This window comes from Lissotriton vulgaris, chromosome 7 (genome assembly GCF_964263255.1).
Source record: "Lissotriton vulgaris chromosome 7, aLisVul1.2, whole genome shotgun sequence".
Taxonomy (NCBI): Eukaryota; Metazoa; Chordata; class Amphibia; order Caudata; family Salamandridae; genus Lissotriton; species Lissotriton vulgaris.
Genome location: NC_141695.1, coordinates 1,703,730,787 through 1,703,751,842, shown reverse-complemented (window position 1 = coordinate 1,703,751,842; position 21,056 = coordinate 1,703,730,787). Strand labels below are relative to the sequence as shown.

Here is a 21,056-nt window from a genome sequence, read left to right as displayed (position 1 = left end):
CTGAAAATTATAGCTATTCGATAGTGAACAAAAACAGTCATCTATAAAGTGCAGGAAGAAAAGTAGTACCTTGGAACGCCTGACTCATGGAGTTTCGGTCACAGCAATGACGAATGAGCCAGTGTTTAATATGCTTTTTTAGAACTCCTGAGGCGGTTAGAGGGTCAATGGGCAGATAATGTGACAAAGACTTATACCGATGGTGTCCTGAGCTTACTCCTACTGCTGGGCCCAAATCTGAGCACCAAGTACATCCCTTTAGCACTTTAGCCCCAGGAAGTGAAGTCAAACAGTCCAAAGCTTACTCAGGGGATCTTGGGGTGAGGCACTCAGCACAACATCTGATAACTAATAGATTACTGTCAAGAAGTGAGTACTATCACCATCACCATCCTCATCGAATACTATGAGTCAAGACATCACACATCAGCATATACCCCATACCCCTGGCATCAACTGCAAAAATGTAGAGTACTAGAGTTAGACCCTCACGTCCACCCCCCCAACTCGGATTCACTCAACTCAGGTTCACAAAAACACAACACAAACACAAATATAACTACTTCTACAAATTACGAATCACCTTCCCAACACAAGTGGACTGAATTTCAACACACCATCCAAACACTGCCATTAGCCAACTTCCCGCACATAACCCCAACCGTCAGAGCCCCAACATTTAGTGTGGCCAAAGACTTTTGCCATTTTGAAAATGTTTACAATGAGTAGGGTTGGCCGCAGGAACGTTTACCCCATTGGTTACGGTGTGCTCGTGCCAGACATATATGTGGAATCTCCAGGCATCCACTTCAGAGCCCTCCTGGACCGGAGGAGGTGCAGAAGAGGTTTGGATCTGCCGTCTGAACTGACAGGATCAATGAAGGGCTGGACTTGTTCGCTCTAGGACCCTGGACAAAGAAGTGGACTCTAGGGGTAATAAGGCTAGCTTCATGTTCAAACTTCAGGGATACTACAAGCTAAAAGAGGCCGCCCCTGCAACTGCTAGTTGACCAGTGGCAACTGGGAGTGGACACTGGATCTGGACTGGACCCTGCTTTTGGCCTTACCTCACACCCTGCGAGTCTAAGAGCCTTACCTGAGGTCCTGGTGGGCTTCAGAAGTGTACCCCTGTGGTGAATTGGGATTTAAAGGGCTAGAAATGGAAGGTAAAATCAGTGACCAGGCCAAACCTGGTTGGTGTTACCAACCTGCACTCTGCGTCAAAATGCACCTAGAGCCCAGTATACCACGACCATTGACTATCATTGGTACATTATAGTACTTTGCGCTGTTCCAACTTAAAATAAAATCATGCCTCTAGTTTCTCTTACAGAAAAGGCCCCAAAATGACAGTTTCAATATCAAACTCTACTCTTTTTCCAAGTTTGTTATTTTTTGTTCTGCATTTAAACTGTATTACTGTTTTAGAAATGCATACTTTACATATTGCCTTAAGTAAAGCCTGCCTGCTCTGTGCCATATATACACCAAGGGGTTGAACTAAGAATAATTTAGTGACTTTGAGGTTCATCCGGACAAGTTTTATGATTATTCCTTGAGGTGGCTAATAACTCCATAGCTGAAAAGCTAGCCATCTTCGTTTTTTAGATGAGGTAATATGAATTTCAGCATAGCAAAAACATACTTTATCGTGCAAGACTGGATTTACAAAAGTATTCCACTCTAGAGAAAATTCCCCGAGGAAACTTGAAATCCTTCTTAAAAGTGGTTGCAGAACATGGTTGACACAAAAGCCAATCCTGGAAATACTTTGGGTTGAGGCACTGCAATTAGCCAATTATTCCAGGAAGGCAAGGCATCTCCCTTGCATGATTATCTTGTGAAACGAGGACATTATAAAAACGAAAAGGAGGACTACATGAAACCTTGATTGAAGTACTATACTCCAAACCAATGAAAATACCCAGCACGCCAAATGGGAAACAAGATTAGAAAAACAACATACTGAGGAGTACTGGTCATAATTATTGTTTACGCATAACAGAAGCCTCAGAGAAGCACGCCTTGCATTCAGTTTATTATCTTGCATGACTGGCACTAGGCACCTCTAATTAACTATAAAGAGCCCAACTATCAGTCTCATCATGCTGGAACTGCAAACAGGCTGAGAGTGACAAGTCATATCTTATGGAACTGCACAATCCTACGTGCATCAAATCAGGCACAAAATAAGCATTAACAGTGACAACTATCCCCCCTCCCCCCGCTTACAGAACTGGCAACTGTGCATGATTCTCAAGAAGTCACCGGAATCAATAGTCACAAGAAACGATGGATTGATTCAGTGTTAGCTGTGAGTAAATGGTGTATCCTGAGGAAATGGAAAATTATGACAGTGCTTATAAACAAAGCCTGAAAGGACACTCTGCTACAAATGGAAGCCTAAGAATTACCGATATAAAATATTTGTGACCAGTTACATATAAAAGATTGTTGAAATAAAAAAAAAACAATATTTTGGGTCTACATCTATCCAGATGAATGTAACTAGCATGGTTCAAATGCACATTCATGATCCTTCTAATATCCACATACGTATTCTGATTCAGTAAATTGAGAGATTGTCTTAAACTCAGGTAAGGCTGGTTGACTATATATTAAAGGACTATCTTCAAATAGTTTATTGTGGTAATATTTGTAACATTTCATACTGTAGCTTTTTTATGGTGTCCGCTTAGGAACTAGCCTCTATGCAAAACTCAAGGAGCGACTTTAAGAAAAGCACTATACGAGTGATAGGTTATAATTAATCTTTTTGAATGGTTTTCAACAAACATAGATTAGGTTTTAAATTAATATTGGATATGCATTTTAAGGAATGTTAACAAGAAAATTTCCAATACAAATTTTCAAGCAGAGTAGCGCTTTGGCAGTCTCACAAACATCTGTTATGATCCTGAAGTCGCATGTTCACAAAAGTCCATATAACAGATGAGCCATGCATGTACAGAACGAAGAATTCCTCAAAGCGCTGGGTAAGTAGTCTGATGGATCTTCAGGAAAGGGCAACCAGTCTTGCGACTCAAGTGCGTCAACAACTGGGCTACCCTCATTCCTGTCCTAGTTTTCAGACAACACCTCAGGCATGGGGTAACAGGATCAGTCATGCACATCACATAGATTTTGAGAAGAAACTGCATTGGACGATTTTGATAGAACAGAAATACCTAGTGCAAGGGAAAGTATAAACTGGGAAACACACACTTCTGCCAAAACATTAGTTAATAAATCAGAAGTTCATTTTAGATGTAGGACTCCTTAGACTCTGGTTATCCAGGAACAAGGGCATTAGAGAAACCCTCTATGAGCATTCTCACATAAGGAGCATAGACGAAAAGGCTCATTTGGGGAAAACGGAGAGTATTCCAAACAGGTCATGAAAAAAACATTCCGGCTACATACATTGCTTAATGTAGTAGCAAGCAGAACCCCAGGTCAGGTAGCAAGTTCACAAGAACCATAAACATGAGGTCAAACGCGAGGTCGAGCAACCAGGGTATTGTTCTCAATCATAGATATGGAGAAGAGTTCAAGAGACACAGTTATGGGTGAGCCCAAACAAACAAAATATGATTTTCAAATAAAACGGATAGAGAACTGCTTTAAAAGCCAGCACTTTCATGAAGAGAGACCAAGAGAAGATGTGAATGCTAACGCTATCCCCAGAACGATGCTGTCAACTGCAGGGACGAGCTGGCATGTGTACTACAACACTGCTAGCCTCCAACCAGTGAACCAAAGACTAGAGCAATGCGTGTGCCGGAAAAAGAAGAAGTCAAAGTAAGGCACTATAGACGAGTTGGGGATGTTCCCCTCAGAACAAGGGAAAATAGAAGAGCTGAAAGGCACCAGACAAAGTATTCCAAGTCCCTTTCTCAAAATCCCGCCTTCTTAGGGTACCAAGGAAGGAGACTCCAATCGAGCAGAGACAGTGAATAGATCTAGGCTCACAAATGAAGGATGTGAAACCCATAATTTACTGGGCAGGCACAGGGCTTGGATCGCCAAGGAGTCAACATACAGGAATGGTATACTCATTCATTCAGGGAACCTTTCATATTTGGGGAAAATACTTGAAAAAAAGGAATACAGAGGAAGACACAGACAACATAATGTTTGTGACAACAGGTGGGAAAATAAGGAAATTAACCTCTGGAACACAGTTGCTTCTTCAACCATAAGGTGGAAGCAAAACAACTGCTTAAAACTGAACGGGTGCAAAGACCCCTTTTTGGTCCCCCAGATGGTGGCCCAGTGAAATGGGAGATTGTCCTGAACCAGTAAAAAAAAAAGCTAAGAACTTAGGGGTCATTTTTGATGACAGATTAACCTTTGAGCACCAAATTAACAAACTCACATCGACCTTTTGGGGCATCCTTAAAATGATCAAAAAAATTCAGCGTTTTATTCCACCCGATTCTGTGAAAACAGTTGTCACAGCTTTGGCCCTTTCACGACTTGATTACGGCAATGCCTTATATGTCGCCATACAATCCCAGCTGCTGACTAAGCTTCAAAGGATTCAGAATGCAGCCTTAAGATTGATCCTCAATATACCAAAACATCAATCAGTATCGCATCGGCTGAAGGAACTCCACTGGCTCTCTGTGGACAAGAGGATAGCATTCAAGTCCCAGTGTCTAGCATTCAAAGCAGGACAGGGATTAGGTCCCCTCTATTTGAGAACCCAACTAAAAAAAATACACCCCTGCCAGAAACTGGAGTTCCTCCCAGGCACTTTTACTGAGCACTCCCAGACACAGGCAGGTCCGTTGGGGAGGCAGGAGTTTCATATTAGGGGCAACGAGAATCTGAACTCCCTGCCGCTGCAACAAAAAAAACTGCAAAACACTACTCGGATTTAGGAAACAGCTAAAAACATGGCTATTCAATAAATAGAAGAAATCATACATTAACAAAGCAATCGTGGTTTTCTTTTCATCAGCTGGACATTAGCGCCAAGACACCTTCGGGTAATCGTGCGCTTAACAAGTCTCAAATCCAATCCAATAAGTACCACATCAATCTCCAGGGATTGGCCTATCTGGGTGCATTCATCTGTGGGTTTTCAATCTCTGAAGCTATTCCTACAGTTACCTAAATAAGAGTTGACGGAAGAGCTACGATTAGCATTACTTAAGCATGAAGACTCCTCGCTAGGAGAGCAGCGAAGAAAAACTGAAAAGGTCCGCGTCTCCCATAGACCGGTCACCCTTATAAGAAAAAAAAGTATTTCTTCAGCATTCACACGTTAAGGAGATCAAAACGGAGGAAGTAGAAGGCCTCACTATCTTTCCAACAGCAATACCTTCACAAGGACACTACAGGTACAGGAGATTGGTGGGTCCCAACCAACAGCCACTCTGACAGCAGTCAGCTGCTCAAAGGAAGTTCCAGTGCCTAAAGCAGCAAGTCAAGGCACCAGGATAAGGAACACCAAGTGGTGAAGGGAGAAGCAGATGACAGGCACATGCAGAAGAATGTGTGCTGGAAGTCACCGGATGTCAACCACCATCAAGGCAGTAAGAAAACAATCAGTTGCAGTATAACCACAAGGCAGCTGCAAAACCATGAGGTGTAGGCTTGCTGGTGGGATCAGAACTAGGTGCAATCATGACTGCAAAACATGCCTCCTCCATATTCTATGGAAGAGAGGCTCTCAGGGGGGAGAGCAGACAAAGTAAATGACCATGCTATGACTAGTACCCATCTGCAGGTTTGTAACCTCCCACATCTCACCAGACCAAATACTACTCAAATTTGGTCTACAGAGGCAGAATTTGAACAGCCTTGGCGACCATCCACAACCAAAACTAGGCAAAATGTTTGGGTTACAAGCAAAACTCAAGCTGCTGAACTTCCGGCTAAGCCGCTTTTTCATACACTGCAACTCTCCCATATGGCGGAGAAATACTACCGTATCCGCTTGGCAGCTGTGCCAGTTTCTAAAGGAAGACATCTGTCGTTTTTGCACTTGCCCGGCATTAAAGGCAGAGCGGAGGAGCCTGCTGAAACATCGTCTCATAAGGAACGGAATCTGTACGTGCAGACAGGCAATTATTGCCTGTCTACAAGGAGAAGACCTAATGCTCCGCGAGAAAATGTCGAAATTAATGAGAATGGTGAAAAGTCAAACTGGCCAAGTGGGTCCTGCAGTGAAAGGGCACAATTTTTAAATGTTAAAGCTCTGACCATTTAAAAGTACTATGTTCAATTGTCTGGCGTGCCACCTGCTACCTGGTCATGACCTACTCGACTCCTACTTTCCTACTTGCACTTTGATCACCTTGCTTTTGCACAGTAACCTGTTAATGCACATAAAGCATTCTCTGTTGGCTACTTGCACCTAGCCCATAACATATCATTGCACCTAGCTTTGTAGCTAAAGTCCTAAGCGCTTTATTTTGCAAATTTGCACTGCATTTTGTGCTTTTTGATTGTCCATCTCCACCATCTTAGCCATAGCTTTAAACACTTTATCCTGCAAATTGATGCACCTAAAACCAATCAACAAAGATAAAAATAAAGGCCTAGTCAGTCTTACTGATCGAATGAGTCCTTCTCTAGTTTCAGCTCGCATGGTCGTCACTCACTACAGATATTTCTCTGCTTCTAGACTACCAAACTCAGTTCATTACTTTCCACGGTGAAGCATCTATCTTTGAAGCTAAAGCACTTAGCATTTTATTCTGCAAATTTGCACTGTAATTTGTTTTTCTAGATTGTCCATTTCTGCTTACCAATCAATGTATTAATTATAGCATAGCATCTGCCATCTTAGATATACCATTAAGCACTTTATCCAAATTTGCACTCTAATCTGACGATGCCCCTAAAGCTAGGCTCTCGGCCTCTTATCTTTTAACCAAACTTTTGACGTCAATAGTTTTGCACAGCAGCGTCTATTCGCTCTAATACACTTAGATTTAGTGAGTCATTTCAAACATGGAGACAATTGTTGGAAGCTGGTCTCAAACCAATTTAAAACAAAAGGTTTGTGTTTTTAAAATGCGTTTTCAATTACAGTAGGCACTTTTTTCTAGCGTATCAAGTTTCCCGAGCACTTTGTCTCTGCTGAACTTTAATTGTAAATCTCAAAGAACAGGATATTTACGTTTTCGGTTTTAACCGATGTATTAATTGTACGTTTTAACTAACTGAACAATAAAGATTCAATTGAGTGCAATCAGGTGTAACATATTGGGAATATGACATTGCTAGGTTTGATCCAGCCTTGATGACATGTTGGAAAATGTAGAATTTGGAACTAAACAGGGTCGAATCCAAGAGTGAGCATCAGTATTCCGGTTACAGCTTAGTTAAGAATAAGATAGAGCTAACCTAGTCCAGTTTTGATCAGATTTGAAACCAGGCCTGTAGCGAAACAACCAGTGGATCCTTATGTTTAGGTTTAAAGCATTTTTATTAAGACAAAAGAAACATGGGGAAGGGGAATAGGAGGTTAAGGTTACATACAGTATAGTAAGGAAGAAGCGCATCTCAGGAGCGTTGGCGAAAAGTAGTCCGGTGGTCCAGAAGAAAAATACAACAAATGTAAGGCAAATAAGCAATCTGTGTAACCCTCGCGTGCACCTCAACACCCCATCCAAAGCCGAGCGCGGATAGCCATCAGCGATTCATCAAAGCACAACCCAGTCCCTCCGATCCCCCCACCCCCAATAAAGGAAAAAGAAAGAAAACAACACCCCAACTCCCCCGTCCAATGGCTCTGTACTAGGATAACCCGCCCCAATTAGCCCACACCCCTTCCCCTAAGATCCTGCCCCCTGTGCAGTCTAATCCACCGGGGTCGCCGGTGGCGTCAGCCTAAGAAGTCCAAGGTACCTCGGGCAGGTGAGCTCCCGGAATTCCGTGGACAGTAGTGCTAGGAAGGGTTGCCATAGCTCCTCAAATTGATCTACATCCCTAGCCACTGTAAGCGACATCTTCTCCATTCCCAACACCTGCCAGAGCCTATGCAACCAACCCGTAATGGAGGGGACAGTGGTGGTGCGCCAGTGGACAAGAATATTCTGGACCGCTGAGTCTAGCGCAATTGCAATCTGTCTACCCCTGCGGGACTTCAACGGGTACATTAGATCATTAGGAAGGCCTAACAAAACATACGCTGGGAAGCACGGCAGCTCAATCTCAAAGTGCCTATCCACCTCATCCAAGACCTCCTTCCAGTAAGCGGTCAGCACCGGGCAAGCCCAGAGAATGTGTGAGAGGGTACCCTCCTGTCCGCATCCCCGCCAGCACCCCTTGTCAGTGTGTCTATGCATTTCATACAGCCTCTCCGGGGTGTAGTACCAATAAGTAGACACCTTAGTGAAGGTCTCCGTAAGTCCCGTGTGATATGCAGAGTGCCGCGCCCGATATGCAATTTTGTCCCACTCCTTATGGCTAAGTGTCCTACCCAATTCTCTGTGCCAGCGCTCTCTCCCCGGGTTATGATAGTGGAACGTCGGGGGCTGAAGGAATTTATACAGATCGGTAATTAGCTTGGCGTCCGAGGTCCAGGTCACCAACCACCGCTCATACGGTGTGATTTGGCGAGCAGCGGTGTCGCGCACCTGGGGTTGGAGAGCTCAGTGTCGGACCTGCATATAGAGCAGTCTGTCCATCTCCGTCAGGCCGAATTCCTGTCGAAGTTGTTGGAAAGGAATCACGCCCTCCGGCCGTTGATCTGGAAAAGCGCCCTACAGCCCGCGCTCACCCAATGGGAAAAGGCTCCCGGCTCCATCCCTGGGGCAAAGTCCGGGTTACCCACTATGGGAGTGAACGGCGAGGGGAAGGTGGTCAGGTCCTGAGTTTCGCAAACCGCATCCCACACCCTCAGGGGGACCCGCTTAACAAAAGAGGCGTAGAGATTAGCAGGGCGATGCGTGCTGCGTAAGAACGGAACCTCCTGGAGGGTGCGGCCCGCCACCGCCTGGTCTTGAAAAAGCCAGTGTTTGTCGGACTCCCATCTGCTCCACTCCACCAAGTATCGCAATTGGGCCGCCTGAAAGTATTTACGGAGGTCCGGGATACCAAGACCCCCCGCTTCCGGAGCAAGCGTGGAGAGAACCCTCTTCATCCGAGGCTTGCGGCCTTGCCAAACGAAGCGGGAGAGGTCAGCCTGCGTTTGCCGTATCCAACCCACAGGGGGTTGGAGAGGTAGAGCGCGAAAGAGGTACAGAATCTGGGGCAGCACCGTCATCTTAACCGCCGCGATGCGACCCAGCCACGACAGCAGGCCCTTGCTCCAGCGGCCAAGTTCCTCCTTGATCTTCCTGCCGAGGGAAGTGTAATTGGCTGTCACCATCTCAGGCAGTGTGGGCGCCAGCAGGATCCCCAGGTATGGCACCGTAGACTAGGACCACTGCATGGGGAAAAGGCGCTGAAGGTCCCTCCTGGTATCCGCCGCCAGTGACACATCCAACGCCACCGACTTGCTCATATTCATTTTAAAGCCGGCCACACGCGCAAAGGCGTCCAGTTCCTGGACGCAAGCAGGGAGTGACCTCCTGGGGTCGTCTAGGGTCAGCAGGACATCGTCCGCGTAAAGGCTGACCGTGTGGACATATTGGCCCATCTTGACCCCAATGGCGTCCGGGTTGTTGCGAATCCTCTGAGCAAACGGCTCCATGTAGAGGGCGAACAAAAGCGGCGAGAGGGGACAACCTTGTCTCGTACCGCGTTCGATGGCAAAACTACCGGAGCTACACCCATTGACCCGCACCGACGCCGAAGGACTTTTGTAACAGTTGAAGACCATGGTGCGGAACTTCTCGCCGATACCCAGTTTCCTGAGAACCAGCTCGAGGTACGGCCAATGAACTCTGTCAAAGGCCTTCTCCGCATCAACTGATAGCAACATCCGCTCCCCCGAGATACGCGAGGCCTTCTCTAGTACATGCGTCACCCTCTTGGTGTTGTCCACCGTCTGTCTACCGGGTACGAAGCCAGCCTGGTCCGCCTCCACCAGTCCCGGTAGGTGTAGACCAAGCCTGGACGCTAGAATCCCCGTATATAGCTTGAGGTCGACATTTAAGAGTGAGATGGGCCTGTACGAACCACACAAGGCCCGGTCCTTCCCGGGTTTCGGGATGACCGATACCGTCGCGTTCAGGAGGTCCGGTGGGATAGCGCCAGGCTCGGAGAAGGAGTTAAACAGTCGAGCCAGGATTGGGGCCACAGCGGTGCAGAAGGTCTTATAAAACAAGGATGTGTAGCCATCCGGGCCCGGGGCCTTACCATGCTTCAGTTGCGCTATAGCGGAGAGGACTTCCTCAACATGGATGTCTCTCTCTAGATGGTCCGCCTGGGCGGGATCCAGCACCGGGAGGGCCACTGACTCCAAATAGCCCTCGGCGTCTCGCGGCGAGGAGGGCTCCCCAGCATACAGTGCTTCGTAGAAGCTGCGAAAAGATTCCGCCACCTCTGCGTCACCAGAAACAACAACCCCGTCCGTGCCCACCAGTTCCTTCACGACACTACGCTGCTGTGCGACCCGGAGCCGGTGGGCCAGGAGCATACCACACTTGTCCCCCCCCTGAGTAAAAGGCATGCTTCAGGCGTAAAGCGGCATACTCCGCCCTGTCAAGATCCAGTGCCGACAGGAGCTTCCTCGCCGCTTTCAATTGCCTCCAAACTCTCGGAGCCCCTGTGCGGCGATGGACCTGCTCAAGCTCCCGGACCTGCGCGGTCAGTTCGTCCCTCTTACGTTGCCGTTCCTTATTTTTGGCTGAAGAGGTGGAAATAAATTCCCCCCGGAGGACCGCTTTCAAAGCTGCCCACTGCGTTGCTCGGGATGTGTCGGAGTTGCCATTGTGAATCAGATAATCCTGAATGACCTCCCCTATGCGCTTCACAACAGACTTCTTATGTAAAAGGGTATCGCGAAGACGCCACGTCCCCCGAGAGGGAGAGGCCCCCGGCCACTTGAAAACGCCGGAAACTGGCGCATGGTCGGACAGAGACAGGACCCCAATGTCCGCCGCTGTGGCGGCAGTGCACAGCGGTCCAGTCACCAGGAGGTAATCCAGCCGCGAGTAAGTGCGGTGCGCATGGGAAAAGTAGGAGTAGTCCCTATCAGTGGGGTGCATTGAGCGCCAGAGGTCGTGCAAATCCATCTCCACAATCCGATCCTTCACCGCGCGGGAAAGTTCCCCCGTCTGCGGGGAGCGCTGCGCCGACCTGTCCATAGCAGAGTCGAAAACAATATTAAGGTCCCCCCCCATGATAACATGGCGGTCGGGAGAGGCAGTGACGTCTACCAATACTGAGTCTAAGAAACGATCCGGGTGATCATTCGGGCTATAAACTGAGCCAACCGTAAAAGCTATTCCCCCTAGTCGCATGCGATATGCAAGGAGCCTCCCCTTGTGTTCGGCATACTTGTACAGAACCTCGCCTCGAAAGGAGCTCGCTAAAAGAATGGCTACTCCCGCAGTCTTGTTCGCCGCTGAGGAGAAGAACTGAGTGGGGAACTTGCCAGAGCGCAGCCTATGGCAATCCATGGGCAGCAAATGGGTCTCCTGCAAGAGGCATATATCCGCCTGCGTCCCCTCCAGCAATGATAGTATCGCCCTTCGCTTCACGGGGTTATTCAGACCCTTAACATTAAGGGTCACTACCTTTAAGGATGGCATTCCTCCCGGGGATCAGAAGCGCTATGTAGCAGGCAAGGGATCAGCGGGCGGGGCGCATGGGGCAGGCGCGCGGGAAAGGCCAGGACAGGCCAAGCGTGGGCATGGACAACATCGGACGGGACCCCCCCCCAACAACAAAACAACCCTTACACCCTCCCAAAGCACACTCATGGCAACTAGCCAAAAACAAATTTAAACACCCCATTGTCTCAGTCAAGCCCCAAAACGGGCAAGTCCGTAGAAAACAGCAAAGTGGACGTTCAGCCACTCACCTCCAGCCGCCCCCCCCGACCCCCAACCCAGCATCGTAGAGGCTAAGAATCTCTCCCCCCGGAGTGAATTTAGGCCGTCATGACCACGCCATTGGAGTCGGCCAAGTCCCTGGCCTCCGCCCTCAAAGCATCAGCCATGTCCGCCCTGATAGTAGGGGAATCAGGACGACCTGCACTCGCTGGCGACTGTCTCCTCGTTGACCTCCGTCGGCTCCGTCTCTCTGGGCGTCTCCACGACGGTGTAGCTCCGTCCTTCTCTGTGGCCGTGAGCCCCAGTACCCCACAGATGTCTTGTAGGGAGCGTAGTTGGTGCAGCACCCCGTTCCACCTAAAGATCAGACGGAAAGGGTGTCCCCAGGAATAAGGCGTCTCTTGTTCGCGCAGAAAGTCAGTGGCGATCCTGAAGGACCTGCGCTTCTGCAGCGTGATGGCGGACAGATCTTGGTAGAGCGCTACAGGCCGCTCCCTGAAAGTTATAGGCTGCTTCTTTCGGGCCTCCGCCATGATGCGTTCTTTCAGCGGGAAATCGGGCAAGAATGCCAAAATGTCCGGAGGGTGCGCCGATGACTGGCGCTGTCGACCAACCCTATGCGCTCTGTCAATGCCGACAGGGAAGTCTGCTTCTTCCCCCAGGATCTCTCGGAACAGGTCCTGTAGATAGGCCACCAAGTCGGTCCCCTCGTCCGCGGATGGGACACCACGCACCCGGATGTTGTTCCGCCGGGACCTGTTCTCAAGGTCTTCAGAGTGGGCCTGGAGCTCGACACATTGCTCCCGGAGGCGGAGAACATCCTGTTGAAGATGGACTATCTCGTCATCCCGGCGCTGGCCCGCCGCCTCTACTGTTTCAACTCGCTCGCCAAGGCCCTCCACCTCCCTGCGTACTTCACGGACCTCACTGGCCACTTCTCTCTTCAGCGTTTGAAAGTCTTCCTGGAGGGAGCTAAACAGTTCCTCCATAAAGGACCTCGTGACCGGCGGCTCGCCCCCAGCCGCATCCGCCGAGGCCCGGGAGGATCCCGGCGACGGCTGTGTTCTGTCCCGCAGCTGCTGGGCCCTGCCAAGCATATCCGGCAGGGTGCGGTCCCCTTCCTCGAGCCGCCCCTCCCAGTCATCGCAGTCGCTGCAGTGGACGAGCGGGCTCAGGTCCGGCCGCCTCAGAGCTGCCCAGTCGCCGGTGGGCGCCAGATGTGGGGACCGCTCCGCATCAAGGGTGCTGCGCCACAAGCGACAAAATGGCGGTCCGGTCCGGGCACTACCAGTCGCGGCGCCCGGCCAGGGCAGCGATCGGAAGCCAAAGCAGGGGTCTCCCTTCAGCACGTCCCACAGGAAGTTAGTTCAGTAGCGGAGGCGACAGCAAGCGCCCGCCAGCCAAAGGCACCGACGGAGGCCACCAACACCAGCCCTTCGGGGACAAGATGGCGGCAGGGCGGGGCCAGGTAGAGCGGCCCGGGCTGGCGACACCGCCGGCGTCCCCTCGGAATACAGCGATCAAAGAAAGTCCGCACGGGGCCGGGGCCTGCACAGCGCAGTGTGTCGCCGTCGCTAGTCGGGGGGCCAAGGCGCAAATCTCAAATCCAAAATCGTCCGTGTCACCAAGACCCCGCCCGTAGGGCTCCGCTATCCTCCGGTACGCGGCGGGATCCGATCCCCTCCGGATCGTCAGTTTTCAGCACCAGGCCCAGCCGAGGCGTCTGGACAGCACTGCAATTCGCTCCGCCTCCCAGGCTCTCCTCCGTGCCTCGATCTTTGACCAAACTTTCGAAGTGCTTCCTCCGGGGCGATTAGGGCCAAAGTGACATCAATGTGTGCGCCAAGTACTCCGGCACACTCCTCTAACTCGCTGAGCATCAGCGGGGGGAGAGAAGCGTAAGAAAGGGGGCTCGAGCTGAGCCGGGCCGGAGGAGCTACGGGAGGAAGCGTCCGCTCACCCCGCCATCTTGGCCACGCCCCTCTGGATCCTTATGTTTAACTCCCCACAAAGGGATCTGTGGGATCATCATGACCACTTCTAGAGAAGAACCCACTGCATTGGGGCTGTTGATTGTAACGCATGTAGCCAAGTTGTTATTGAATATCGGTCATTTAGTGGCATAAAATTAAATCCAAGAAACAAATGTCAGACACAACGATGTAGCCATGACCTTGTACTCGGCACTCATTCTTCCAGAAGAGCTCTCTACCCCCCCAACTACAAGCAAATATTAACATTTGTGATACTGTGAAATGTGTAGTTTTGCAGACGCTGATCTTTCAGTACATGATACTCCATAAGATTCCATGACTGCCTGAATCCACGGCCTGAGAGGTTCACTGCTGAATTAACAGATTGACTGCATTATCCACTTGTATCCCCTGACCGACATCTACTTCGAACCTTTGAGTCGCCTCCTGCCTAGGAGTGCTCACTACCCTATGGGAGACCCTGTAACCACATCATGGCTGCCCAGGAGCATTATAACGTTTCAAAAGGATGCAATGAAACAAAGCATTACAATAATGTTACAAACATGTTACCTTGTTTGGATTACTAAAAAATGTATGAATTACTCACACGATGCGCACACTTTCCCCATAGGGCAGGATAGAAAACGCTGCACATAACGATCTTTTGGCACAAATAAGAACAATCCTGCAAGACACAATGGGGAGCAAAAATAGAATTAATACCAGACACAAAGGCTAAACGCATAAAAAATGGATCGCAGGCTTGGTACGGTGTGTAAAGGGTTATTCAGGACTGTACCAAACTAAAGTAAAAAATCCACCCAATATATAGAACTACCGTTATAGTTGGTCTTCCTTTCATGGATGTTCAGCTGTCTGTTCTTTTGTGAAAACATTTTCAATCCTACATACAGGGGTGACTTACCTGTAATGGCTGGCTGGAGTCTGTGCGGGACTGGTTGCCTTGGGTTGAGTACCAATGGGCTCCCTCACACTACCTTACTGGTTGCCCCACCACCACAGAGTGCTGCAGACCACTCTACACAAAGCGCCAGAGGCCACTCGTTCCAAGTTCAACGCATCTGGCCAACTACTACCAGAGGGCTACCGGCCCTCTCTGTGCACAGTATTAAGGAATAACACGGCCAGAGTGCTTTAGGGCCACCACCTCATCCTCAGGAGTTTCAGTGAACACCATACGAGAATCTAGGGTATCACTAAGTACCCTGCATCAGTGCTTCATTTGTGCCAGTGGTTGCAGATGGTGGTCTTCGGCACTGATTCTTTTGGCACCAGCACTTATTTGTCTCATCAGTGTTTGATAGGGAGGAAGAGAGAAAGGCAGAAAAAGATGGTGGAAAAAAGGAGAACATAAATGTATAAAACAATGATAGAGAAAGAACCTGCAAAAGCGAGAAACAAAGTTTATGGTGGTGGAAGAAAGACATAAGGTGCGATCAAGACCCACGAACCTTGGTATTGGGAACCCTAGTATTCGTATAATGCATCAGGCGTCTCTGGTAGCAGGTTCATAAGAAAAACTTAGGCCTCAACACTTTTAAAAACCCCACTGCTCCATGCAAGAGCGCCATCAGACTTCCAACTCTGCATTCTGCAACAAAAGAGCCACAGGAGCCTTCTACACTGTTGCACGCTGTATTTATGCAAACTGAACCAGTCTGATATCCCCCAGGAGCCAGGGCTGACTGGCCTACAGGGCAATCTGTAAGTGCCAGATGGGATAGTCTGTGTGAGATGGTTTTGTGGCTGGGATGGGCTTGTAATGTGGTGAGGAGCCGGATTTGTGATCTTATGTTGTGAGCATCTTTATACATTGAGTGGGCTGAGTAGTGCCATACTCCACTGTGCACACAAAGGTAGGCTACACTTGGCCCACAATGCATCAAGAGTTGGGATCTCATATGGTATGGAAGGAGCTGCAATAAATCATTAGGTGTGCGTAGACCAGTGGTGCAACTCTACATAATGTTTTTTTTTTTTACAAAATTTTAAAAAAAAATCAACTGCCAGTTAACTCACAATAACTGGCACTCGCATACCTTCCAGAAGTTACCCACTCTTCAATTCCAACCGTCTAGTCATACTAGCGCTAAATGCAGAACCAATGGATGCTCACTGCATAATTCCCCTTGAAATGCTGGCAGCGGATAACTGGCTGGGTAGGGTGTTCACACCTTTGTTGTGAGAGCCCATGCACATGCAGAAGTCACAGTGGGGTCTTCTACAAATGTGTAACACTTTTTAGTTTTTTACTATCCCATTTGCAAATGGTGGGCCACTTTTATTTTGGTGCCTGGCCCTATTTTCTGTCCCATAAAACTGTAAGGGAATTGTGATACGAGAGACTGCTGAGCCGAGGGTCAGGGAAGAACCATGGTGGACATTTCAAACGCGCTGTAATCGCACTGGGGTAGCAAGCAGGAGAAAGAAGCAAGTTAAGCCCTCGCTGCTGACGAGTAGGGTGACCTGCTGTTCGACAGTTCAAATTCAATTCTCTGCAAGGCCAACCCACACTCATTCTTCCAAAGTTATCATCATGGTGCCCAAACAGAACATATTTTGTGCTGTATACCAATCACCAGGAGTCCTACGCACAAGGCTATGGCCAACTTTAAAGGTAGCTCCAATCCAACCTGTTCATTGAAGTTCTTACACAAACGATAAAACAAATACCAATAAGCAGGAGAAAACACCAACATTTCCTACTTTGAACTACACCGCATCAAAAGGTGTCAGGATACTGTGAAATTTGACATCTGTGTTCAGGTCTTGGGATATAACTCGACCAGTGTGGGGCTCACTCACTACTTTGGCTATCAATGTGAAGGCTTTACAATAATGAACACAGAGCCCATTAGGTATTCCTGGATCAGTAAGGAAAACATCAATACTAACCAGAGAACTACAAGTCCTTGCAAATGAGTACATAATAAACTCTGAAAACATTAACATTAGTCACATTATGTTGATCAGAATAGGGCATCCTGGTTAAAGGGGTAGCAAAGAAATCCTATTAAAAGGTAAAAAGTCAAAGGTAAAATGTCTACCAAGTGCATGTAGAAAAAAGGTAGGCGGGACAAGTTCAGTGAAGGTACGAGGATGATGTTTTCCAGGTCCTACACACTACAAAAAAAACTGATGTAGGTTTGGGTGGATCTGAAAAGGCCCGTATGCTTTGAGGAAAAACAGGAGCAAGGAGTGGCAGAGTAGAGAATGTGCAAAAGTAGCAAGAGATCAGGGATAACCCCATAGGGGTTCAGGGAAACCACAAGCAGTAGGAAAGAGGATAAGCAGGTGTCCTATAAGTAGTCAGGAAGATTGTGTAAACTGTGGAGCCGAGGGATCTGCAGACAAGGAGTATATTCGGAACAAGAAAGCCAGGATACCAATGAAAACACTGGCTGATGAACATCATGAGTGAGAACCAAGGGCTGTGGTAGAGAAGCACAGTGTAGAAAAGACATGTAAAATTTTTGAAACAACATATTACCTGCTGCTCCTGGTGTCGTACTGCCTCATGTTTTTGATGAAGTGAACTTTTTTCAACCCTTTGTGACGTGGAGATCCCGACAAATGTATCGACCTAAAATTCCAACAAAATGGGGTTTCAGCTTCAGGAATAACCACAAACACGTTCAACATGTAGAATGTGATATTATCTTTCGCCAGAAAATAATTACAGAACCAGTACAAGTGTGCATGCCCACCAAATCGAATTTCCTGGTCTACTTTGACAAAAGACTCACTTAGTACTATTGATCCTCTTTGCCTTAAATATTTTGTATGCGTTACATCTGCAGAAATTCAATAGGTGCATTAAATATCTTTTATTTGTAAAAATATTTTTCAATGCTACACTTGAGGTCTACCCTTGTCTTGTGCAACCTCTAGTTCGTATACTGGGTTTATAACCTGAAGAAACAGCAATGTTTGCCACCATTGTAATTTTCCCTTTTTAGGTTAGGGGTTAGACAGTGTATCTGTCAAGTAGATCTATTGCTAACACTATTCGTACAGCGGGCTCATTTGAACCACTGGCTTTCTTGGACAAGCCTCTTTGCCATTGGTTTGAGACTGTCAATCACCTCTTGCCTCAGCTCAGTGCAAACTTAATCTCTTACCTAATTCTAACTGTTTGGCTGCATTCTTCCACCTATTCTTGTGTGCTGGCATTGAACTGGACAGGGTCTGCTTTGCTGCGAAAGCCCTGCTCGTTTCCATTAAAACTAGAGTTGAATGCTCAATCCTCCTTTCATAGACCTACCTCCAGCCCATCTTTAGATTTCAGACGTTGAGGCTGCCAGAATACGATATCAGCGATGTGTAAAAGGAGAACAACCTACTTTTTCATCCAGGTTTGTCATTCATATTATAACAGTCCTTTGTATATATGTATGTAGAGTTATTGGTATAGTGCAAATCTACTTAAGAAACAACAAAGTGCCTGAAACACTGCCAGGTCCCATAGGTCCCCCCCCATGTGATCGCTCAAATATTCTTGTCCTTTTTGGAGATCCTACCAGGATTACTACACCCTCACTGTGTCTTTGCCCTCAAATTTAACTTGCCCTTTCTACACATCTCTTCCATGCCATTTCTTATGTAATCACTTCCCCTTTTGGCTATGTTATGTATACTTCCCCTTTGGGCTATGACCTTTTCCTTTCAAATACGAGGGGTGAAAGATCACCTCACGTATTCTTCCTCAGATACTAATCTTTACTTTCCACTCAGTCATTTCCTGTGCCAAACCTTTTATTTTTGCCCTTTACTTCAGCCGCCATGTGCTTCAAATGCACCTTTACTTTATCTGCAAAAACAGGGTTATACCATCCGTTTGTTTAAAGCATCAGGAAAACAAATTGATCGTTCATGTAATCTAGAATCAAGGTTATCAAAACAACCTTTGAATAGGACTATGGTTAGTATTAATATAACTAATTCAAAATAATTTAATTAAGGTTAATTTAATGTTACAATAATATTAGTTTAATATTTCACTTTAAATCTGTAATATTCAAGGTTAGAATTAGTCTTGGAATAAAAAAATGACTGAATTGATTCAGGATTTAAGATAAATGTATTTAACCCCTTGCGTGCTGATGACAGAACGGTTCCGTCATCAGCATCGGTTGAGCTGTGCTGATGACGGAACCATTCCGTCATGACTCCGCCCGCGCAAGGCGGAGTCAGCAAGTGGCGGAAAATACGCCCCGCACGCAAGGGGTTAACAAAATAAATGGTTAATGTTGGCATAAGGTTCTGAAGTATGTAAATGTAGCTGAATGTATGGTTCGGTGGGAATTTATGTCAATCCAATACGAACGTATTTAAATTGAATTCCTTACATTGTGAGAATTGGCCAGGGTCATGCTGCTTTTGACCAGTTAGCAGATTTGCTCTCCTCGAGAGACATTGGATGCATGGAAGATATTCCTAGTACAAAACCATGTATAAAGTAGGAGTATGTTTTTTTTTTTTTTTTACTTTGTACCCCGTGCACAGGTATTATTTCAATCAATTCTGGATTACTGCAGTGGGAGCAAGGGATCTCCAAAGCAACTGTGCATTGAACAACGCAATTGGAAAGGGGCGACCATTCGGTCCCCCCGAACGTATGGCGGAGTACCACGATCCCCCCGGGAAGCCATCTTGGGCGGGAGGCGAGTCTCGGCTGGTATGCCCGAAGCGGCGTAGCCGGGGCGCGCTTTTTCCCGCCCTGGAGTGGGCTGGCCTAGACACTGACGCGGCCGGCCACGCCCTTCGGGGCAGGCGGGGGCGGGTTTTACGCCCGCCCTGAAGACAGATAAAAGGAGCAACAAGCCAAGAAAGCATCCTCTTGTTCCTGTGCTCTGAAGCTGCACCTCCTCGCTGCACGTGAGCTCGAGACGGAACGAAGAGCCAATTTTGAGCGTGGTAATCTTTCTTTTTTGTCTTACAGATACTCTGTTTGAGAATGCCTAAGAAAGTCGGAAAGCGAGTTACTACCGACCAGATGCTCCGTATGCTCATGAAAGAGGTAACCGATCTAAAGAAGCGGATGGCGGCTAGAGACGGGGAAGGGGGACCGAAACGACCTTTGGCAGGAGCCGCTCCAGGAGGGAAGGGCAAGAGGCCCAGACGGGGGGCAGCTGGGGGAGACATCCCGGTTCCCGATACCCCACTCGAAGGGCCAACTCCGGTGCCGACAGAGGGGAATCCGATTCCCGTGGTGGTCACTCCCGTGTCCGGGGAGGATATGCCGCCCGAGTTGGCAGCACAATTGGCAGCGTGGTTGGGGAAAAATGGCGAGGGCGCCACGGCTGACGACGCACGGGTGTTGATGAAGCAACTGCGGGAAAATAGGGAGGCGGCGAAGGCACCATCGCCAGTTATCACGCCGTCTCCGGCGGGTGGAAAATCGACAGGAGCAGGTCCAGCGGCAGACGCAGCTTCCGGTTCAGGTAAGCGGCCATTGCCGATTGCGAGGGATGAGTCTGCACCCTCACGAAGGGAAAAGTTGGGTCAGCATGTCCCTCTGGCTATTAAGGAAAAGATGTGGGCAGATGAGTATGTAAACATTTTCTCGTTGCTTACAGATCATTATGAGATGGAGCATGTTAAGAGCCAAAAGGAGCTCATGCATCCGAGTGTTTGGCGCGCAAAGATGGCCGCCTTTAAGGTTGACGAAAACATTGGCACTTGGGGCAGGGCATGGGGAATTTTTACCTCCATCATGGGTGAACGTAGGCCCGAGTTGCTGTCCGAATTGCCTATTTATCAGTCACGGATCATGGAATATTCTGTATCATATGGGGGCAATCAGTGGTTCTGTTACGATAATATTTTTAGAAAAGCGAAAGAACACGACAAAAACTTGACTTGGGATTGTTACGATTCTGTTTCGTGGTCAAAAATGGAGAGTACTGGTATGTTGAAGTTACCATTGGTAGGGAGTAGCGGGGGTGAGTCCTCACGCCAATATGCTGGGACACCCTTTCGATCAGGTACAGGTAACGACTACCACTCGAGGCCGAACGGCAACGCAGGTAAAAAGGGGATTTGTTGGAACTTTAACAGGGGTAAATGTAAGAGGCCCCAGGGGTCGTGCAAATTTAGACACGAATGTGGAGGGTGTGGGCAGTCATCCCATCCTGAGTCCATGTGCAGAGCCAAA

The 21,056-nt window shown here is 48.1% G+C and overlaps 1 protein-coding gene across 2 annotated transcripts in view; it reads right to left on the bottom strand.

The window, feature by feature from the left end:
* The window catches only part of CABLES2 (Cdk5 and Abl enzyme substrate 2), a 143,990-nt gene that overhangs the window by 45,479 nt on the left and 77,455 nt on the right, over positions 1–21,056 (bottom strand). For both annotated transcript variants that reach the window (XM_086932848.1, XM_086932849.1), the window contains 2 exons: positions 17,391–17,483; positions 14,487–14,564 (listed from right to left, as the gene is read on the bottom strand). In XM_086932848.1, coding sequence (XP_086788974.1) covers positions 14,487–14,564; positions 17,391–17,483 — 171 coding nt within the window. The remainder of the gene's footprint in view (positions 1–14,486; positions 14,565–17,390; positions 17,484–21,056) is intronic.